The sequence below is a fragment of the Phaethon lepturus genome, unplaced genomic scaffold (assembly GCF_000687285.1).
Source record: "Phaethon lepturus isolate BGI_N335 unplaced genomic scaffold, ASM68728v1 scaffold29724, whole genome shotgun sequence".
NCBI lineage: Eukaryota > Metazoa > Chordata > Aves > Phaethontiformes > Phaethontidae > Phaethon > Phaethon lepturus.
The window spans coordinates 1541-17059 of NW_010532991.1; the positions used below are offsets into that span (position 1 = coordinate 1541).

Below are 15519 nucleotides of genomic sequence, written 5' to 3' on the forward strand. Positions count from 1 at the left end.
TGGCACAGACGGCGCTCGCATCCTCCAGGAACGACGCTGCGGAGACCAACTGCTTCATGGACACGGCACATGGAATTTGCTGCTCAGCAACTCGGATTCAAATGCGGGGCTGGTTCCCGCTGCCAAACCACAGTGTAAACCCCCGGGAATTCAGCTTAACTAGGACAGACTCATCTGTTGCAAACTTGATGAGATCATTTCCAAGTTCCTGTTTAACAGGTGCCAGCTCCTTCTGCACCTGCTATGTGCATAGGGATCAGCCTGCCTCCACCAAGCTGAGAACATCTGCTCAGCTCCCTCGGAAGCTGCGGAAAAGGTGACTGGAAGAAGGAACCAGGCCTGGATGTCCTGCCCTGTGCCCACAGCAGGGAACCTGGGCCAGGTGGGAACACAGAGCAAGAAAACTGCGCTAGTTAATAGGGAGGGGAACCCACAATAATCTTGCAACTTTATTTCCATATAAAAGAAAAAAAAATCCTCTCCACAATAAAGGCAGTAAGAGCTCATTCAGCTCTGGAGTTGCACTCCTGGCCAAGCTGGAGGAGTGCAGAGTATTTCTGTCTCTCAGAACGACACGTTCGCATGCCAGCAGGATCGGCTCAACCATTCCAAGGATAAAGCTGCGTCTCTGGCAGGAATTAACGCTTGGCATGGGAGGATGCTCCTAGCAGCCTTGCCCCAGGGCTCAGCCCTTTCCAGGCAGGGCTGGGGAAGCATGGGAAGACGGCACAACGAGGCCACATGAAGAGGATCTGATGCAGCCGACGGCCTTTGGTTGTCACTTACACACCTGCCTCATCCTGAAAAAAATGACTCAGCTCGTTCGGTTCCAGGCCGCCCCGGACTAAGTCACTTCCTCGCCGTACAGGTGGAAGCGTGGCTGCTCCCTTCACCAGCTGCTTTGCAGGCCTAGGGCAAAGGCAAGCTGCTGTCCTCGCCCGAGGTCTCTGTGCCCCCACTGTCCCCCGCGGTCTCTGCGGCACTGCTGGCGGCCTCCAGCTTCCTTCTCTTCTTCAGATGGTGCAGGTGGGATTTGGATCGTGTGTGAGCTGGAGGAAAAGAAAAACAGAGCACTTAACTCCGGGGAACTTGGAGAAGACACCCAATCCGATCCCCCCGTGCAGTGCAGAGCACCCTCCCTTCCCATCCTCCCACACAATTCATTCCCACAGAAAAGTGACCTCCCAAGCCCTACACTGGCTGTTTTTCAGGGCACTTCCAGGCCAAACTATTGGGGCTCAGAGGGGGACAACCCTTCCAAGTCTTCTCCTGACTGCAGGAAGGTCCGTCTCCTGACCGCAGGAAGAGGGAAAAATCCTGGCTCTGTATATGCAGAAGACTCCAGATTGTCAGGACTCAACTCTCCCAGCAAGCCTGCTCCCAACCGAGACACGACGCCGGGAGGACGGCAGAGAGGAAAGCGTTACCAAAGAGGCGGCACGTCGCAGGATGCGGGCAAGGTTGTGCAACTCTCCGCCACCCCATGGAGCGCTGCCAGGATCATTTGTAAGCCTAGATGCCTGCACCACAGCACCGGGGATACCCTGTACATCTACAGAGTGGATAGGGACGGAGCCCGGAGCATAATTATGCTTTTGCATAACTCCAGGGCAAGGCCCCCAGCTACGGCAGCACTTCAGCAGTGGTCCGACGGGAACAGAGGCGTAATCCCAGGGATGCAACTTGTACTGACACAGCGGGGCGTCAGGAGCTGCATTTCTGTTTGAAATTACATAGTTAAGGACAGTAAAACCTCCTGTATCAGTGGTATTATCTAAGCAGAAGGCGCTTTGTCTAACCAGACCAATGCACCGTCTTAGCAGGGTGGTTTTGCTATTTCCAAGAGATCAGAGGAGCAATTAAAGCAGCAAACTTTTCAAGCAGGGCCTTAATTAAACAAGGGTAGATGCTCACTGAATCAAGGCCCTCAGGTGTTTTCCAGTCATCTTGTTCTGCCAAAGGATGAAATTACATGCAAAGCTGCTGCTTTATCACAATGCTGTAGGGTCACCCTCAGCTTGAAATAAAGTCTCACGTCTTACAATTTGTCACAAGCAACACAAAAGCATCGAGTGGCTGGAAGAAGCACTGATTTCTGCTGCTGTCTGGGGAGATGTGCTCTTTTAAGTCCACACAAATTGTAAAATTAGATAAAACTTAAAAATCTTCCAGAGTCAGTGGGATACTGGGAAGCAGTTCCCAGAAGTATCCGTAACTTGACTTAAGAAAACAGACCAGACTGCAGATCGACTCAGCTCTCACTGCTATTTTCACTTCCCTTGGAGCTTTTACATCTTGCAGCTAGAAGTAACGCCCAGGTTTTGGACCATTTTTCTCCCACCATCTGGGGATTTGAGCCAAATTCAGCTGGATGCAGGGAACAACAGCTGGTCTTGGCTGAGAAAGGTACTGTCATCATCTATCAGAAGTTGGGATGACATCCCTAGACGACATGTAGTTGCAGCTGTATTATTTGGGGGGATCTTGAGGAGTTCCCACTCGGTCATAAAACTTGCTGGACCTGGAAGGATGACACAGGCCCTGGTAACATTCAGGGTCCTCTAGTTCTGGAGTAGGTAGAGCTTCTCCAAAGCACCTCCACGCTGAGACAGCTGAGTGGCTGAAGTAACAACTACGCTTACAAACTGATCTCATCGGAGCCAACTTCTATCTTTGCTTTCAGCAGTTCCCTGGATCAATAGGAATAAGCGACTCGTTCAAATCCGACGACTAACCACCTGGGAAATTTAACTTTGCATTGTGTCCAAATATATTGCATTTGGGCAACACATGGAGATTTACCAGTTTCATTTCTGCAGCCAGTTTCTCCACTACTTTTTCTTTCTGGCTCTCAGCATGAGCCTCACAGCACAGATAAATACACTGAGTTAATCTGATTCCAACTGAGCTCTTTTAAAGTAAGTCTATTGAAAATAGAAAATCCCTTTCTATTACCATTACAGCTAGGAATACTTTTTAATTTAAAAAAAAAACCCACACAAATAGGAAATATTGGAGCACAAGGAGCTATTAAAAACATTAAGAAAGTTTAGTTTTACACAGCAAAATTTTAAACGCACTTGTTCCGCGCTTTTTGACAAAGTATCTGAAGTGCTGAAAAGGACCAGCAGCCCTGACTAAACACGGGCAGCTCTGAGGTTTGATGCTACGTATAGATCCCCACGTCTGGCGTGACGGCAGAGAGCAGCAGTGCTTACTGGCTGCTGGGGAAGGGGGGGAAGCCTGACAGATGGCTGCTGTGGCACAGCTCCTGTGCCCCCCCGGGCTTGCAAATGGCTGCTTTCATACACAGGCTGTAAACAATCCTTGAAAAGCCCAAGATCATGTGCTGAGGGTCATCCGGCCAAGGAAGCTGCTCTGCTCCAGAAAACGGCCCCGCTCCATCCCTCCGCGTAACTGCGCTTGCTGTGCCCCCTCCCAGACCCTCTCCTCTCCCCCTCGCCGAATCCCACCTGCCCACTCCCTGTCGCCGATGATGACTCTGTCGCAGAGCTCGCACACACGATGACTCCGTTTGTTCTCGTTTACATCGTACTCCATCTTCACAGGCTCTGCTGGGGGCTCACGACCCTGTAGATTAAATAATGCCTCAAACTGGTTTCTAGTAAGAAAATTTGCTTGGCTGCGTTCACTTTGGTGGAGTTTGGGCCCTGAACTTGCCATATCCAGACACTAAGGTTAGCAGCACAGACGCTGCAGTTTTACCGTGCAAGACAAGTGGAGTACTGGGCATTAGGAGAAATTTTCAGCTTAGACAAGCTGCGAGGAAAGCCCAAGGCTGGACATGCACACAGACAGCCCTGCTCACGGGAGCGTCAAGTTATGGGGACTGGAGACTATCACGAAGTTGGCTTCTCAGCTACGGCTCACATGTTAATTCCAGTTACCCAGTACCTGAATGAAGCTCTCCACAATCTCCAGAGCAGGTTTCAGCACATCCTCCTCCCACCGCAAGAGATCAGACACCTCCAAGCCATACACTGGGGGCACATTGGGCCCAGGACCTACAGAGACACAGAAAAGCAGGTCACCACCAGAACCCCTCAGCACCATGTCCCAGCACCCATGGGGCTATGCTGTGACCAGGCGAGATCTGCTCTTTCCTATCTAGCTGTCCTTCAGCATTCAGAAGCAAACGGCACCAGCCCTTCCAGAGACCTCAGCTTGGGGGGCACCACCCTTGCAAACAGCAAGAACACCTAAGACCTCAAGCGAGCATCTTCATGGTTGTCTGTCTTCAGGACAGCATTATGAAATCCAAGCACGCCGACAGCCCATCATAACAGCAAACACTTCATCACAGCCATGGTCCACAGGAGGCCACAGAAGATCAAAAGCTAGATCCAGGCACAAAGCCGTCACACAAAGCTTACAAGGAGATGCAAGCATGGAGTCTGGATGAGGAATCTGCGGGTGCAGATTCCCGCTCAGAGCTGTAATTGCTTGTGTGGCTGCACGGGCCAATGCTCTCGGCTCACAGTAGCAGGCCACAGCAGGAGATACTTTACTAATGCCTCGACCTGACAAAGCACAGCTTCAAAGCAACGCCTTTGGCCTCCCCCAGCCCGGTGCAAGGGCATGGGGTGCTCGCTGCTGCCCAGCCGGGGCGAGACAGCCGCAATCAGAGAGCGCCCACTCCCCCCGGCGATGTCGCCGCCGTGCCGCAACTCACCTGCCCGCAGACACCGGGCACACGGCCCCGCTCGGACAAAGCCGTCACAGGCTGCCGTGTGCCAGTCTCTGGCAGGTGCTGCTTTTTATTGCTGTAACCACAAACAAGCTCCCACCAGCCCTGGTCTGAAGCACACCTGCCACCAGAAAGGTGAGCCACAGCCACCAAGCACATGGCTCCAGGAAAGCTCTTGCGCCTTGCTCAAAGCCCATCTTTTGACTCAAGTTTCTCCTGCCTTTTTTTTTTTTTTTTATTATTTACTGTTGTTTTGCCCCTACCAAGCACCTTTCAACAAGTGCCCGGCTCCCAGCTGCTGCTGCTGGCCCTGCTCCAAGGCTGGGGCTGGGACAGGGAAGTCCTGCTGGCTCCCTGCCACCACAGTGAGCACAGCCCAGGCTAAGAGCGGCCAACAGGCTCCTGCTCCTAATCTGGAGGGCAGCTGTCAACTGGGCTTTTTGCCCTGCGCAAGGAGCATGCGTGGGTGGCGTGGGGAGAGAGACAGTGCTGGGTACCCCCTCCCCAAGCCCCTCGGGAGCTGTCGGCAGGAGAGGCTGCAGGGACACCATGGCCATCATCATCTACTGCTGCCTGGCACAGGGCTGAACCTTTGTTCGCTTTGTTCCACTGGAGTATTAGCCGTCCTGATGGCAATTCTGTTGGGAGGGGAAGATCCTCCCTTGACAGGCAGCCAGGGGTACAGAGGGAGCAGTGAGAAGGAGCTGGCTTCCTGAGTGTCTGGGCAGACAGGCTGGGGGCAAATTAAACACGGACAGTGCCGGCTGGGCTGTCTCAGGAGGGCCGAGCGGCTGCTCTGCAACCCAAACATGTGGGAAGGAATTGGGGCAGAGCCTGGTGGGTGGCTCGGGACACTGGGTGCCTGTGAGCAGGGTCAGGGCAGCCTGGGCCAGCGGGAAGAATCCAGGCAGGATCATCTCGTCTCTGCTGGACTCACATCCCCCCAACCATGCTACCCCAAAGCTGAGGGGCCACCACTGCCCTCTCTTGAGCTGGGAGCCGGGGATGCACCGAGGTGGGATGAGAAGAGGTGCGAGAGCAGGGATGGCAAGGCAGGGCAGGAACAGAGGACTTACGTCTCAGGAAGCGGTTTCGGACCCATTTGTTCTGCCTCCGGGCATATCTCTTGGTCACCTGTTTCAGGGCCTGGATGCCTTTGAAACAGAGGGAGTGAAAAATAAAAGCTTTATTTTTATCTTAGCAGGTAGAACAGTCTGTTCAGGGCTGCGCTACTCTCATAATACCTAATTGAATATTTCTGTGTGCAAACGGAGCCCAGGACTCTTCGTCCTACCCACGGCAGGCCCAGAGGACACTTTACCACCATACAACCTTTCAATATTTAGTACCAGACTTATGGTATCTCTCTGTAATCGTCTCCTGAGCAGACACAACAAGCCCCTTCTGCACCAGACTTGTTTTCAAGCCTTTTATCATTTCTGTGGTTTCCTCAGCCTCCATCTCCACTTGGCACTGAACCCTCCTCGACACAGACTGACTCTGCCTGGGACCTCTGCTTTGCTGAGGACCAGAGCAGCTCTCTCCCTCCTCTAACAGCAGCACATTTGTCCAGACACTGCAGAATGACATGTGCCACTGAAGAGTGCATCACTGCTGACTCATGCTGTGACCCATTAGACCTCCAGATCCCTTCCCACCATCCTGCTGCTGATCCTTCTTCCTAGCCCTGTTCTCCACAGCATTCACATCCCAGCTGGGATCCCATCACCCAGGTCGCCAGTGGACCAGCTCCACATCCCAAGTCATGCTGTGCCCACTACATCTTGCAAGGAGGCCTTGCAAGGAGGGGAAAGGAGGGAGGAATTGTGTGGGCTCAGAGATGCTCTCCAAGCACTGAAAAGAGTCCCTGCCCCTCTGGGCTGGCAAAAGTGGAAAATGCAGAAGGAAAGGTGCAGCTCAATTCCAACAAGATCTGCCCGAGGTTTCAGCTTGGTTCAGACCATTAAGAAGTGTTACCTGGATCTGCATGGGGCTGAGGGACGTAGGGCACACAGGGTGTTCCTCCCACCTTTTTGCAACAGCAGGGCACTGGTCTCAGGCGAGCAATTCCCCTCACTGACGAGGTACTCGTGGAATTCCTTGAAGCCGATAGACTGGAAGATGCCATGCTGGTAATCCTGCCTGGAGAATAAGTCAAGAGACAGGGATCAAGGCCACCTCCTTCAGAACAGTGGGAGACCTCAATCCTCCCCATAATAGCCGAGATATCTGTGCCTCACCCTGCAGGGACCTCCCCAGGTGACATGAGCCCATGGCCTCAGGGATAAGCCAAGCGAGGCACACGCAGGAAGGCAGAACGGGGCCTTTGGATGTCAGCTTTGCTGTGCGAACACTCAGGCAGCACCAAATAATTTTTACTAAGGGGAATCACACCCCTTGGCAGACATGGTGCAAGCAAAATTAATTCAATGCTGAGACCCGCAGGGACTCTGCTGTTTGACCAGAGCTGGTCGAAAGGTTCTGGCAGGGAAGGCCAGGAAGTGCTGGAGGATCTGGCTGGTTCAGACTTCTCTCTGATGGTGCCCCCGCAGAGGCAGGCACACATCCTGTCTGCTGGCCCTGCCACAGGAGCAGGCGCTGCCAGGAGAGAGCTGGGAGCAGCAAAATAATTCAGAGCTGCTGTGGGGAGAGTTGGTCCAGGCCCTGCATGGGTCTGATAGGTGGGATTGGGAGCAGAAAGGGAGCTGGCTTCTCACCCACCGGTTCTCAGCCACCTTCTCTTGGTTGTAGCGTCGGTGGAAGTCCCGCAGCTCCTCCAGCAGTCCAGCAGCCAGCATGTCATCCACCCGCTTCTCCAATCGCTGGTCCAGAGCTGGGAGGAGGAAAGCAGGACACGCTCAGCCATTCGGAGCCGGGCACCTGGGGAGGCCCACAACTGGACAACACGCTAGGACTCTGTTCAGCACTGCCAGCCTCCGGATGCACTTGAGGAAGGCAGAGCCCAGTAGGCAAGGGAAGCAAGTCCTCTGTCACGCCCACTGATGCCAAAGGAGTTGCTGCCTTGTTCAGGGAGGAGGCTGGGGCAGGAGCAGGGAGTCAGCCCTAATCCTGCATCACCTTACTTAGCCAGCTAGGAGCCCACTCTCACCTGCCTGGTCTGCATGGAGCCACAAGATACAGGAATGTGGGTATTTCAGGGGCCCCCCTAAGGGCCCCCCACCTTCCTCCTCCTGCTGCTGGTGCAAGATTTCACTATGGGGGATCCCCGTCTCTTCAAACACTTGGAGGCTCCTGTAAGCAGAGACAAACAGAGCTCAGAGGCTGGGTAAGGATGAGCTTTTCCATTTCCCCAGCAGCCCTGCGGGCTCCAGCAAAAGGAACCGCAGACACTCACTGCGATCCAACCTTCTCATGTGGGGAGAGTGCAGGTTTCTGCCCCATCCTGTGCCCGGCATCCCAAGCACACCCAGGTCCTGGGGGTGCAGCGCAGTACAGAGCACAGTGATGGCACCCAAGGAGCCCAGAGCACAGCCACCCACTCCTGGCTGGCACTGGGACAAGCCCTGCAGGGGATGGGGTTTTGGCTCCAGCCCTGCCCTTTCCAGCCAGGCAGAGCTGCAGGGAAGGGGCCAGCATTGCCTATGCTGGAGAAGGCTGCGAAGCATTACCACCAGCTCAGCCCAGCCAGGGAGGTGGAGGAAGCTGCACAGGGTGCCCAACCCTCTGTCCCCCTGCACCGTGCGAATGGGGTGGGCGGCGTTCTGCTCCCCCCGGGCCAGGGCTCGGCTGGGATGGGCCTGCCAGAGCAGCAAGCCTGGTCTTGCTGCCATGCTGTTCCCACAGAGCTCAGGTATGTTACTCAGCCAGCACAGCAGCTTGCTCTTTAAATAGCTCCAGATAAACCCTGCTGCTGGGGCACCGCAGTGGGAGCAGCCCCAGTGCACACAAGCCAGGAGCAACGCGCTGCCCTGGACCCCGAAGGCAGTTTAGACTGGGGGCTGCATGGCCAAAGGCCGGAGATCCCAGAGAGCTCCCCAACACCAGTGACTCCAAGGTCCCCAACCACCTTGCTAAGGGGCCAGGAGCACCTGCCTGGGATGGGAGAGCCCATCTTACCGTGTTCCCTGGCACACTATTCCCTCGGGAAGGGGCGCTGGGCCCTGGCACCCCCTGTCCCTGGCATGCCAAGCTCACCTGGCCACTTTGCGCTTGTCATGGGGGTGTAGCTTGGCTGCCATCTCTGGGTCCACCTGGCTCAGGCGGCGATGGAGCTCAACACCATCCAGCTGCTCCAGCTCCACTTTCCTGTCGGTGACCAGCCCGGGGGCCGTGCTGGCCTTCTCCTGTGGGGCACGACGCAGCCCTGAGTCAAGCCACTCATCCATGGGCAAGGCCAACGCAAGCAAAATGATCCCCCAGACCCAAGGGGTGAATGAGGGGCTTCTGCTTCTCCTTGCTGCACTTCTAGCAGGGGAAGCACCATGCCCAGTCACAGGAAGCCATGCCCTGAACTTGGGGCTCAATCTTTCCCGGAGGGATACGCAGCCCCCAACAGTACCTTGGTGTTGATAAGGACCTTCCAGAGCAGGGACTCGATGTAGTAGTTGGTTCCTCCCACAACAATTGGGATCTTGTCTCGGGCAAAGATATCTTCAATGTGCCACAGTCAGGGAGCATAAGCAGAGATGCATGGCAAGGAGGGAGGGTTGTGGGGAGCGGCAGCCTGGGGCCCAGACCCCACTCTCCCAGCCCCATAGAGCCAGTGAGGCTGCAGGACAGGGTTATAGGTGTCCCTCATCTCTCACTACCCTCTGCTACCTGTGCCAGCTACCACCACAACTTGGGGACACCCAGGGACTGCCAGGGAGGGCAATACCCAGCTCAGCACTGTTGCGGTACAGCAGAGATCTTCCCCAACCAGCCCTGAGGATGGGCTGCCCTGAGCATTAGCTGGGTAAAAGAAGCCCCAAGCCCCCTCACCAGCAGTACCCTCTGAAAACCGGAGTTAGTTGCAATGTGAGAGCCCAAGGCTGACGCAAACACTGATCTCTCTTGCAGGCCGGGCTGTGGAGGGGGTAAGTCCGTATCTGCTCGGCCAGGCAGGCTGAAGCATGAAAGGATATCAGAGCCACGGCTTTGTCTCTGAAATCCACCACCGTATAGTTAGAGACAAGGGGATCCACAAAACTGATCATGTGGTGTCTGCACAGACGCTGCTCCTGGGGAGAAACCTTGTTCGTGATGATGTCCAAGCCCTTGTACACCTGGGGAAGAGAAGAGCCTGTCATTCACCTCTGCATCCTACGAAATCCCCACTGACCACCGCTCCTTCCCTCAATCTCTGCCTGCCCCTATCACCCTTCCAAGCCCCTCGCCGGGCTCTGGAGATGCAGGCAGCACAGGCAGGGGCATGTGCCCCGTGCAGGCGAGGCAGCAAAAAAAACATCTGCTCCTGCCGGGGCCAAACTGCCTCTCTCTGGTGTTTGTTCCTGCCCACGGGAGATGAACCGTGAGTCTGACTGCTCGTGACTGCTTTCCTGGTCTGATATAACCCTGCAGTTAGTGACAGAAAGGCTGATCGAGTGATCAGAGCGGTATCAGAGACCAGTCAGCGTAACCAGCCAAGCCCAGCTCCAAAGCGCAGTGCTCCAAAACAAGGGCAGTTGCCTCCAAGCTGCCGGTTCCTCTTCTGCTGCCGCTGCAGCTAAAACCTCAGGCGCACCTCTCTCCAAACGCCCGTCTCCAGCACAGCACCGAGTCACATTTGGAGACAATGATCACTGCTTCCCGTAACACACAAAGATCTCTCTGGAGACAACATGCAACTTCAGGGAGCCTCCTAAACATAAAGAGCCTCAGCTCATGCACACCATAAAAGCCTGGCATAACGCCTGCTTCCTGCTGTCACCGAGCCAGTCAGGTACAGAGAGGAGCAAACACATCAGTGCAGGCCGGTGATCCCAAGGAAGAAGAGGCACTGTCCTGCACCCAGGTGCCAGGAGACACTGGTGAGCGCAACCAGCAGCACATTGCTGCTTTGAGGTGCATCTTCAATCTCAAGTTTGGGATATACAAGCTGGGAGAGCACAGCCGAGAGATGCTGGCCCTCAGCTAGGCAGCTAAAAGCAGAGCAGAAAGAAAAGCCACCCAAACCAACCCTTTGAGAGCATTCTTGGTAAAGAGCCAAGGCAACCTGCGATCCCAGCAGCCCAAATCCACCCTCCAGGCTGCATAAAGCAACAGCCGCAGCCCAGCCCACGGACCCAGCCAATGCAAGTACCGGAGCCGCCTCAGCTTGGCGTCCCATCCCCACGGCTTGGCTGGGCCCTGTGAGCAGAGCCCTTACAGATGAGAGCATCTTTCACCCAGGAAAAGGGAGGAAAGTTCCTCACCCTGCTCCCCACAGCACGCAAACACAACCCTCGACAGCACGAGGTGCTCTGGATCCCCGGCACTGCCCCAGGCATGCCTGTCAGCTGCGAGGCTCCGCAGAGCTGCAGACAAACACGGATCAGAATGGGGACCTGCACCCTGGCTGTCCCCGAGGGTGCTGGCAGCAGGCACGTGGTCGCAGTGGGGCACATAAAGCCTTTCTGTCCAGCCCAGCTCTGCGCCGTGCCAAGGACCGAGCACCCTCCGTGCCAGGCAGCGGCTAAGGCTCTGCTTCGTGCTGTGGTTGCAGGGGGGATGTGTTCAGCTCTCAGCACCTCCCTGCTTGGAACAGTCTCCCAGCTTGGGATAAACTAGCCTCATGGGAGAAGAGACTGGAAACAGCGGTGGTCATTTCCTCCTCCATCACCCAGAAACCACCCCAGCCAGAGGGACAGACTTCCCAAAACAAACTTCCCCCGAATCCCTCCTGAGAAACTGCCAAGCCTTCAGCTGCAGTGTGGCCTCCACCCACTGCCTCCCCTGGTCCCAGACAGAAGGACAAGGTGACACAGAGGTGACCCATGGGCAGAAGGCACAGAGCGGCAGCAAGGGATGATCCGAGGTTAGTGGAGCAGGGAAGCCCGATCCTGCCTGGAGCAGTCATGCGAGCTGCTCGGGCGGCTGAACACTCCCGGTCTTAAGCTTAACTCTTGCACTTGCCGCTTGGAGGGCAAGGGCCAGCCCCTGCTCCGGTCCCCGGCGGCAGGGAAAGGCTCGCCTGGGGGCAGGAAGCCAGGGGGGAGTGGGAGGGCAACCAAATGCTCTTCCTTTCTGCCCTGCGGGCGAGCAGACAGGAGTTGAGGCCCAAGAAGCAGCTCTCTGCCAACATGCCCCGTGGCTGGCTGCAGCCTATTGATCCCCTTCCATTACCCAGCCCGGGCTGAGCCGCGCCATTCAATGCAGGTCTCCAGTCCGCACCAAAGCCTTTGAATTCATCGAGCTTTGGCTCAGTGCCTTTCCTCCCCCGGCAAGGGCCAGCCCAGCCCTCCAGCTCCTCTGACTCCCACTCGTCTGCCTGAAATCACAGTCAATACAGAGGGCTGACGGGGAGGCTCGGAGGCAGCCAGGAGCTCCCAGTGCCCTGCGCGGGCAGAGCCGGGATTTACAGTTCAGGCTCCAATCCCCCAAGGTTCTCCTGGAGATTAAACACCGAGAGCCTCCCCGAATATCTGGGAACAAGAGGAGGAGGAATGAGGGCTGGGAGGAAACAAAGGCGGCCTTTTACACACACCCAGCAAAGCTCAGAGAAGGTTTCCACCAGCTGGCTGTCGGCAGGGCCTCGCACCGAGACGTCCTCCCGACACTCATTTCTATTTTCAGCAAGCAGCTCAGATAAGCCTTTGTTGCTTTCTAAGGCCCCAAAACAGATTAGTGGCAGCCTGGAGCAGCAGGCCTCCGAGACGTCGAATACAAGCTGGGGACTAAAGATGCTTAGCCTTGACAGCGTCCTCCCGCCGCTGCCGCTGAAACCCCCAGGCAGGTCAGCCCCACAGCTCACAGCACTTTGCTGGAAGGTCAGCACCATCTCCCCTTGGAAGCAGGGGGGAAACTGAGGCAGGAGACACAAACACCAGCGATCGTCAGGAAAAGTGCTTGTGAGGACCCTCAGCCCACAGCCTGGGAAGGCTGGGCTCTCCCAAACCCTCGCTCTGCCACCAGTTTCATGCACAATCCCAAACTCTGTCCCTTTGTCCCCATCTGAACTAGAACAGGAAAGGCACTGTCCTTGCCCTGAGTGCAGGTGTGCTGGTTTGGGCTGAGATAAGATAGTTAATTTTCTTCTCAGTAGTTAGTATGGGGCTATGTTTTGGCGCTTAGGCACACTATTGAACGGGACCTGATGGCTGTGCAGCATGGGGACCCTGGACACACCTCAGCCACCTACAGCTAGGAAGAGCATTAAGATTTCACAAGGGCCAAGGGATCTCCCAGCTGGAGAGGGGCATGGAGGACCCAAACCAAGCTAGGGTGCAAGGAGAGCACGACTCACTGCCCTCTCTGACCCCTGCCATGAGAAGGATGTCAGCAAAGGCTCTTACAGTGTCCTGATGACACACTAACTGGCAAATGTACCCAGTGTGCTACAGCAGCCTCCGGAGAAGGACTGCATCGCCACTTCAAAGCATGAAATCCAGAAGCGACAGCAGGATCAGGAGCGGATGGGGCCCACCAGCAAGCTGGCACTGGGATGGCTGCACATCCACTGCTCAGGCAGGAACCAAGAAGCAGGACCGGCTTCGCTCTACCTGGCTTCTCCAGGGAATGACTTACTCCTAAAGGAACCTCACTGGGATGACAAATGGCAACAGAAAAGGACAAAAAGAAAGATTAAGAGGCCATCAGATTAACCAGAGCTCCTGAGCTGCACGAAGGCAGCAGCTAAGTCTGTAATTTGACCACAGCGACTCAAGGCCTTGACGAAAACACCCTGGAGATAGAGGGGTGTCTGTGTGCGGGAACAGGTGGGCTCAGGGCTCCCCGGCCCCTTCCCCAGCCTGGCTCCAGCCCCAGCAGCTGCCCAAAACACTGCCAGCATTTGTCAGAGCTCCGTGGAGCCCGCACGGGGTGCAGTGATGAATGGACAGAGGGGGCTGAGGGCAACATGGTCGCTGGCAGCTGTCAGTCGAGAGCGAGCAATGGGATTTTTAAAACACGGCGACTCTTCCGCAAGGACACTGGAGCCAGCTCTGCGTGGCAGAGCGATATGCAGTGGGGAGACAATATTCCATGGGAACAAAGCCAGCAAGAAAGCAGACCCAGTTGGCTGGCTGCGGCCGTCTAAGCAGGGCACGGGGGTTAGTGGAGCGCGGTGGGGGAGGCGCAGACGTGAGCTGCTTTGGCTGTGCCTTCGGGCGGCCGGGGCCATGGAGAGGCAGGGCTCCCCCGCCTCGCCGCCCCAAGAGGCCACGCAGAAAGCACACTGCATTACAGGATAAAAGTAGCGGAGCTGCTCGGCTCTCGCTCCACAGTCACGCTAGAATGAGATTAAAAGGAAAGGAGGACAAGAGCCACTCGAGCCAGGATGCCATTGGGCGCCTGCAGCCAGAGTCCTCCCAGCGCCTGCATTCCCATAGTGGAACCTGAAAAAAACGGAGCACAAAATACATGCTTCAAAACATCCACCAGCGTGAAACGAGAAGCCGCAGCATGCCAGTCAGCTCCAGCCATGTCCGCAGAGCTCGGGAGGCGGCAGGAGCCTCATGTTCACAGGATCGCTCAAGTCAACAGCCGCTTCCCCACTATTAAAGCCTGCTGTACACTGGGCTGGTGGTCACTGCAAGGTCTGAGAACCTCACCATTCACAGTACACAAAGGGGCACGAATAACCGAACAAAACCTCTGGGGCCTGTCTGGATCAGGAAGGCCACTACTAATAAAACTGCACCAGCCAAGCTCTGCTCAGAGGTATTTCTGATGCAGACACTAGAGCAGAGTAATTCACCTTGGAAACTTAACAGCAGCTGCCTAAAAGCTGCCCTGGCCCAGACAGGGTCTGCAGAGAAAATCAGCCCGCAGGCAGTCCCACCCCAGGCTCGAGGGAGAGCGAGATGGACGTGCCAGGCCTTCGTTAGGGAGCACACGTTAAGGGCTCGAAACACCAGCAATGGCTGGTGGTTCATGATGGCTGGGCTGGGCAGTTGGGAGGGCAGCTGCCCGCAATCAGGCAGCGCTGGGCAAAGCTTCCACGTCTCACGTGAACATTTTGCCCCTGCAAAAATTCAGCTCAGACCTCAAACATTCTTTCCCAAGAGCTTAACGAAAACATTCCATAAAATTAAAGCTTTCCAATTGCTTGCTCCGAATTCAGGAGAGGGAGTTTTTAAATTTAGCTCTCTGGGATACAAAGAGTGACCAGCATCAGCAGCTTCGTGCAGGAAACTGGGAGGAGGCGGCAGGACAGCGAGACTCGATGTCAGAGCAGCACAAAGGGCAAAGGGTGCTGTTGGCAGAAAACACCTTTTTTTAAAAGTGTAGTAGATACGTTAAACGTTAAACTTGACGGAAAGTTCAGGCATTATAGAAAAAGAACAGTGAAGTGTAGGTTAGGAAGGAAAACATTTTACTAAACAATACCAAAATCCCTGTGGCTGAAATCTACATCTCATGACAAAGCTCTTGTAGCTGAACGCAATTAGGACCAAAAAATGAGGCTCGGTTCCTCAGTGTTTAACTGACCCTGGCGGTACAACTGATATATTCCATGCTGCCGCTTGCGATAAGAGATGAGACCACAGACAGTGACATTGGCAAGTAGCAAATACAATTTTTAATATTCTTCCACAAATCTTGTCAGCGTCCCTTTGCTGGGTGACTGGCGTGGGGAGCGCTTGCCTTCGGCTGCCACGTTAGTCTCACGCTATGTCCATAAAACAGCCTCTGGAAGGACAGACGGCAGCAGCCCGCACTGCCGGCTCACC

At 55.4% G+C, this 15519-nt stretch overlaps 1 protein-coding gene across 1 annotated transcript; it reads right to left on the bottom strand.

Moving 5' to 3' along the window:
* Positions 1 to 477: 477 nt before the first annotated feature.
* On the bottom strand, positions 478 to 9930 carry TRIT1 (tRNA isopentenyltransferase 1). Its single transcript, XM_010285043.1, has 11 exons — positions 9793 to 9930; positions 9228 to 9326; positions 8864 to 9012; positions 7818 to 7960; positions 7430 to 7541; positions 6738 to 6850; positions 5785 to 5862; positions 3916 to 4025; positions 3474 to 3591; positions 791 to 1049; positions 478 to 626 (listed from the first exon to the last, which is right to left on the bottom strand). The coding sequence occupies exons 1-10, from the start codon at positions 9862 to 9864 to the stop codon at positions 910 to 912; spliced, it is 1134 nt and encodes a 377-aa protein (XP_010283345.1). The 5' UTR covers positions 9865 to 9930; the 3' UTR covers positions 478 to 626; positions 791 to 909.
* Between the last annotated feature and the right edge of the window lie 5589 nt (positions 9931 to 15519).